Consider the following 7,611-nt stretch of genomic DNA (forward strand, 5'->3'; position numbering starts at 1 on the left):
TATGCGGCTACTGGGGCGTGGAGTAGCCGGACATGAGGCTACTAGTCGCGGCTACTCCACGCCCCAGTAGCCACATTACTCCGCCTACCATTTAATCTTCAGCGCGCAGCTCCTCATAGCTGCGCGCCCTCGTCTGAGTCCCCTGCGTTCTGCGCATGCGCAGAACCCCGGCCTTTGGCTGCGCAGCCGCGGCTCCGGGGCCGGAGCTACTGCGCATGCGCAGTAGGCCGCAGGTGCCTGGGGACTCGGACGAGGGCGCGCAGCTACCAGGAGCTGCGCGCCGAAGATTAAATGGTAGGCGGAGTAATGTGGCTACTGGGGCGTGGAGTAGCCGCGACTAGTAGCCTCATGTCCGGCTACTCCACGCCCCAGTAGTCGCATAAATAAATTTGCATATGCCCGCAATAAACTTTTCTAAAAGATAGCCGGGACGTGAGGATTAGCCCAAAAAGGGCTATCCTCACGTCCCATTCATCCACCTACCACCCCTTCTACCTTTATAGGTAGAATCGGGGTGGTAGGTTCCCTTTAACTCTTTCCTTCTGGCAGATGAAGATTACGGCTAAAATTCAAAAAAGGTGGCTTCACATAGAACCACTTAGATTGCAGGAAAGAGTTTGCTTAACTCTATTCCAGTAGCTAGGGGAGAAATTAAACATGTAATGTCCCAGATCAGCGGGCCATTACAATCCCTGTTTACTTAGATTGGCTATGTGGGTCAGACTGCTCTTTCACCAAGAACTCAACCACAACTTGAGAGTTAACAATCTTATTGTGTGTCCGACTGCTTAGATTTAGTCTTACAAAGGGGTAGAAAAAGACAGTAAAAGACTACAATCCAATTTTAATCCTTATGTGCACAAAGAGAAGAGACTGTAAAGGATGATGGAGGACACCAGTATGGCCACATACAGCTCTAATACATGAGTGCACTGCAATCTTTAAAGGTGTAGCTATGAAAACTTCATTTTAACCTGGCATATAGCAAAAGGGGTTGAGGTAAAAGGTCTTTATTTCTGGTTAAAGTCTATGCAACTGAATATAATTGCTGTCTATCTTCGTGACTACACCATAAACTTGTATACTTAAATTGTCTGCTTCATATGCATGCTTCATATGGAGAAAAGAGGATAAACTGCTGCTAGGTATTGTAGGAGGAATAAATGACAGGGAATGTTAGAAGAAAAATGTTACTTTTACATTTGAGAACTGGACTTTCTAGGAGGCTGATTTATGCACATTGACATATGTCAATAAAGATACTGATAACTGCGATTTGATATGGAATATAAGGGATGCTGTATTATTGCCAATGACACTGTTGGGCTTTAAAGTTTTCAATGGATATGAAAGAAAAACTTCCAGTTTCTAACTTTTCTAAGTTTCTGTGATTTAAAGTTTGACACATAATCCCTTAACATATAAATCTGCAGGGATTACAAAGCAGCAGATATTATAGTACCTGCAGGAACCCTGTTCTGCTAATATTAACTTCAATATGGCTGGAAGCACAGAATGCTGTCATACTAAAGTCTTTGGCAGGATACAATTCTTACAACCCATTTGTATGAAAACATAAAAGAAGTTAAGAGATCATTTTACAGACCGTATCAGTTGGCCATTTCCTTATCAGCTGCCCTTTAAAGTGATAAGTCATATATCATTGATCAGTTTTACTTATTGAAATATTTACTGCAGCTATAAGGTAAGAAATCTCCTTGTGAATGGATTATAACATGACTATGCTAGACTTACACATTCATTCATTATATACACAGCAGCTGTTTTATTATATTACCCTTCCTTTTATCATTTCTATTTATTGACCATTTTATATATATAAATATTTCATACAAATTATTCCATTTATAGGACTTATACATTGCAGTTTATTAGTTTTCACAAGTAAAATGTATTAAAGGTGTTGTTTACGCAAGTTAAATGGTGTTTCACCGTACAGATTGATAATATTATTTAAAGAGATGCATTAATTCCATGATGCCATACATTCAATAAGGGGGTCACATACATTACTTTAAGATAAGAACAAATACGGTAGCAGTACGAAGGTAGGAAACTACATTGAACTTTATAGAAGTGGGAGGAGGACCTACCCATGATGGCTCACAATGTATATGAGAGGGAAGATGGCAAAATTTGAATGTTTGAAAGGTGGGGGACAGCCTGATATGTTATGCTAGAAAGTTCCAGAGTATGAGAGATAGTAGGATAGTGAAGGTCTGGAGATCATAAGTGGGATGATGTTGGCTGATGAGGCCAGAGATGTATGGATGGGACAGGTTGTGGATAAAAGTTTAAACTGAATCATTGTGTTATGCTCAACCAGTGAAAAGACTGACTAAGAGGAGAGATAGGATGAGTTGGGCATCAGAGTTAAAGATAGATTGGAGGGATAGTTAGAGTTAGTTGGGAGAACACAGAGAAGAAGGTTGCAACAGTCTATGAGGGCATAGAGAAGCACTTTTGTAGTGACGGCTGGGATGTGAAGCTTGTGGGATAAAGCAGAGTAAAGGATGACTCCAAGCCAGAAGACTTGTATGAAAGGGGAAGATATGCTATAAATGTCTGAGGAATTTCTTCAATCTAGAATCCAGTTGTGTAGATCAAAGTCCACCTAAATTACTGCCCAAACACGCACAATGGCCACTTCATAGTGGCACCTCAAAAGGTGGTTGAGTTTACCTCTAAATATAGATGCAGCTCTCTGCTCTTACACTTTTATAAATATAAGGACCTTCAGTGTCAGTATGTATTTTCCCTCATTACAAATTCTACCATCAGGCAAGTTCAAACTATCATCAGGATTTCCATCCATTTATAGATGATGAACAGAAATAAGCTGAACATAACTAAAAATAGAAGAGGATATTTATCATTAGGCAGGCTCATTTGGATAGTCTATGTTAGTGACTTACAAAAACTGCATGATAATTACAAAATAATTAACCCCTTGCCTCTGCAGCTAGTTTTGGCATTTAAGACCGGGCCTTATTTTCAATATATTCATGTATCATTATGAGTGGTTATAACACTTTAACATTTGCAGGGAATTTAGAACATTGTACTTTCAATAAAATGTCATTGATACATTTTTGCTTTTAGTTATGAAATTCTCTGCTTTTCAGGCTGATAGTCTTAACACCAGAATAACTTTTTATGAATCCTCTCATTTTTCTAGGATGTTGTGAGGCTTAGAATTTTCTGACTTTCAGAGACCTAAATAATGGTAAAACTCCCTAAATTATAGCATTATAAAAAATACACCCTTCAACATGTGAAAAAACACTTTTAATAAGTTGTTAACCCTTTAGACATTTCAAAGAGGTTTAAACACAATGGAGGGTCAATACAGAAATTTTACTTTTATGGATAATACATAAATTTCAGCTCAAATTAAATATTTATCATTTTTAGAACATTTTTGTGAAGCCTCTAGATGAAAAATCTTTATAAAAGCTTTCTTTTTATGACATTCACTGTGCGGTTCCAATATTCTGTTTTATTGTACGGATTTTTACGGCTGCAGCAATATGTAGATGTTTATTGTTTATTTGTGTTTTCTATAGGGGTTGGGCTTTGGTTTGGATGCATTTAAAAAAAAAAAGTGATATATCTGTACTGCAGACTCCTCAGCTCTTGGCCCCCACCTGTGTGCTCCTGCACAGTTCCTCCCTCACCCCACTGATGTCAGCTCACCAGGCTGCGAGATCTGTGAAGGAGCAGGAGGGAGGAGCTGTGTGAACCTGATCATATACCAGAGCAATAGATACATTTTCATAAAAAATATATGGACCACTGTCTGTTGTTGTTACTTTGTGTGGAGTATCTTACACTAATTTCATTTACAATGTTTCTTTCAGTTCCTTATAATGGTCAAATGGAACTTTACCAACGTGGACAAGTTCATCCTTTTGGGGCTAACCAGCCGACAGGACTTACAAATCTTGTTGTTTTTTATATTTCTGATATGTTATAATATTACTTTAGTTGGTAATATAATAATAATTTGGCTTAGTAGCGTACACCCTCGACTCAGCACTCCAATGTACTTTTTTCTGAGAAATCTCTCCTCATTGGACATTGGCTTTACATCAAGTGTTGTTCCTAAAATGCTCATCAATAACTTATCAGTGGATAAATCTATTTCTTTTAATGCTTGTTTTACCCAGTTGTTTATCCATCTCTCTCTGGGAGGGACAGAGTGTATTTTGTTGCTGGTAATGGCCTATGACCGCTATGTGGCTATATGCAGCCCCTTACACTACACTAATATTATGCATCCTTCCTTCTGCATTAAGATGGCTGCTGCAGCGTGGATTGGAGGCTTAATAAACTCTATAATACACACAGTATTCGCATTAGAATTACCTTACTGTAATAGAAATGTGGTAAACCATTTTTTCTGTGAAGTGCCCACAGTACTGGAGTTGTCCTGCATAGATGCATCTTTTAATAAGACTGTTGTGTTCATTTGTGCCATGATCGTAGCCTTTACCCCCTTTTGCTGCATTCTTATTACATATGTCAACATTATTTTTAGCATCATGAAGATTCGTACAACTACAGGACGGATAAAAGCCTTTTCTACTTGCGGCTCACATGTTATTGTGGTCACATTATTTTATGGAACCATTTTCTTTATATATTTGAGACCTGGAATTGTTAATGTCAATAACGAAGACAAAATGGCCACCTTGTTCTACAGTGTTATAACTCCAGTGTTCAATCCTATAATTTACAGTTTAAGAAACAAGGATGTGAACATAGCATTTAAAGAAAGTACAAAAAAGCTACGCTGCAAATGACTTTAATTTTATGATATCTGTCAACTTGCAGATACATATTAAGTAACTATACAGATATCAAAACAATCCAATGATAATAATATATTATTTTTGGTCTCATTTAGAAATTTAGCAAAATTTAGCAATTTAACAAAAATATATTTCTGAAACCCATCTTTTCATAAAGTTAATAAAACCCATAATAATGCAACAGTAGGCAAAATGGTAATTGTAACTAAGAAACTATGGAGTGTACAGAATATGATGCAGTAGAGTCCTGTATGCAGACACACATTGGCATAATACACCTACTGTACTTCATACAAATAGTCAAGCATTTCAACCCTTATATAAATTTATATCTTGACATATAGATATATTAGGGAAGAGGAAAAACAGGCACAGCACCAATAGCGTAATATTGTTAGTCAACTGGTTAAAAGTTATAACTAATCCTGTCTTTCTATAGGAAGCTTCTATGTTTATTTTCTGTAGATAAACACCAGTCCAAGGTCATGTGATGTCACAAGAGGTTAAATGCTTGCATAATGGTCCAGCCATTCTTTGTAAATGGAATAGAACAAAATAAAATAATATAACATAATAAATAGAGCCGATGCTGCTTGAACCAGCTATTGGCCTCCATCTTATGTACAAAGTCTAAGGTGAAAGTGACTGCAGAGAACCCTGAAGCTTGGTATCTGGTAGTTGCTGGATAAAGATGGGAGGAGGACATAGGATGGATTAGAAAGGAGAGTTGATGTTTTATGCAGTTAGCGAGTGTGATAGGCTTGGGTTTTAAGAGCACATTTGAAACTTTGGAGGTTGGGTATTAGACTGATAGTCCGGGGCAGAGCTTTCCATAGACTTGGTGCAGCTTGGGAAAAGTCCTGGAGATGAGAGTGAGAGGTTTCGAATTAAGGAATAGATTGGGTTGGGCCGTAGACTTAGATAGAGACAAGGTAAGGAGGAGACTGGCAACTAGTGTAGTGACTGGCACAGACTGGAGGTCCCCGTTTAGGGTTTGGTCTGCTGCATTAAGAATAGATATTTATAGAAATTGAAAGATATACAGTATATATATATATAACAGAAAGATCTATATAGAAATTGAGAATTCTTCAGATCAATAAATGTTCAGATAACAATGGATCATGAAATTCTAATAACTGATGTTGTAGCCATTTTCTCAGGATTGAATAACAACCCCTATATCTTGGAAAGCAGCTGTCTGTATCAGAAATGTGAAGATGGAGACTATGGAGATATATAATTCTATTTGTTAAGTGTCATGATGCTATGGGACACATTAACTAAGGGCTTTGCGCCACACTTTTGTTGGACTGTTTATGTTCTCATAGGCTCAAACAGCTTGCCGGTATTTAAGAAGTGTCTGTGCTGCTATGGGCCGCTGTGCCCTTTTGTGGCCCAGCTTCACTAGCCTCCATGTGACACAAATTAGGGGGCCTGCTGTTGGATGGTTCGACTGATTCGGAGCAAGCGCCGTATTTAATATGCAAATTGTGTTGCACGCCCTATGTGAAAGGTACACCACAAAAAAGATGATGAACTCTGTCTGGCTAGCATGGGGAAGAGACAGATTTGTGATTCTGGCGGCCAATCTTAATGAATCACTGCACCAAGCATTGTACACGAAAATAGCACTTTTAGTGCAGTTTCTGAATTTCTAAGTAAATGTGCCCCAAAATGATTAAATTAATGAGATTGTTAAATTTATATGTTTCTTTTTAAATTGTGTATAGTATGCATGAATTTTCTTAAAAACCTTTCCTTTATTTCAAAATATATATTTTTTAAAAACATAAAAACAATATAAACACAAAAATATATCAAGTAAAAAGTAGTGAAAAATATAAAAATGTAATGTGGCTCACAAGCGTACAAGATCACCCATTGAACGGACTTTTGGATAGTGAAAAGTAATAATGCTACCAAGGACATTGGGAGTGCCAGTTCCCCTTCTAGGGACATATGTGGATTAATTTTTATGGTGCTATTTCTGGTACATAATTTTGGGACATCTACAATGTAGCTAATTTAGGATTTTGAGGGTTGAGTATTTATGAAAAATCATCTTACTGTAGTATGGCAGTATATGGTAGGATCAAACAGACAACCTAGGGTTAAAGTACCCTTGGGGGCTAAAAAATAGTAAAAAAAAATAAATAAACTTTAAAAAAAAATTGAATTTAAAAAAGCTTAAAATTCTAATCAACACCCTTTCCCTAGAACTGATATAAATATAAATAAACAGTAAAAAATCATAAACATTGCTGCGTCCTAAAATTCCGATCTATCAAAAAATAATAACGTTTTCCCCTGGCTTTTAACCATTTTGCAAAATATAAGAAATTTGTCAGGCTCTAGGGGTAGTGGACCGACTGCACTACAGTGGATGATGACGTAAGCGGACACCTGGGACCGGAATCTAAGTGGCACATGGTTTTCACCAGAGCCTGCCACAAAGCGGGTTGGACTTGGTGCGGCGTGGTACCACCAGGTCGTTCCACAGGTGCGATTTTGTCGGCGGTGGCAGCCGAGGCAAGGTACACAGATGTTAGGCAGAATAGTTGTCGGGTACAGGCAGGAGGTCAGAATCGGTAGCACGGAAACAGAGTTGGGGATGTAGCAACAGGTCAAGGCAGGCGAAACAGGATCAAAGTCAAACACGGAACCGGGGTCAAAACGGGAAATCAATAAACAGGCACAAGGCAAGGACACAAGCATAGAGCACAAAGATCTGGCATGGAATGCTGGTAGAAGCCCTTTAAATGAACTGACTCCG

The 7,611-nt window shown here is 38.1% G+C and overlaps 1 protein-coding gene across 1 annotated transcript; it reads left to right on the forward strand.

Moving 5' to 3' along the window:
- The first annotated feature begins 2,261 nt into the window (after positions 1-2,261).
- On the forward strand, positions 2,262-4,826 carry LOC140128501 (putative olfactory receptor 2B8). Its single transcript, XM_072150200.1, has 2 exons — positions 2,262-2,285; positions 3,882-4,826. Exons 1-2 carry the CDS (start codon positions 2,262-2,264, stop codon positions 4,824-4,826), a joined length of 969 nt encoding a protein of 322 aa, XP_072006301.1.
- Positions 4,827-7,611: the final 2,785 nt, after the last annotated feature.

The sequence above is a fragment of the Engystomops pustulosus genome, chromosome 4, assembly GCF_040894005.1.
Source record: "Engystomops pustulosus chromosome 4, aEngPut4.maternal, whole genome shotgun sequence".
Classification (NCBI taxonomy): domain Eukaryota; kingdom Metazoa; phylum Chordata; class Amphibia; order Anura; family Leptodactylidae; genus Engystomops; species Engystomops pustulosus.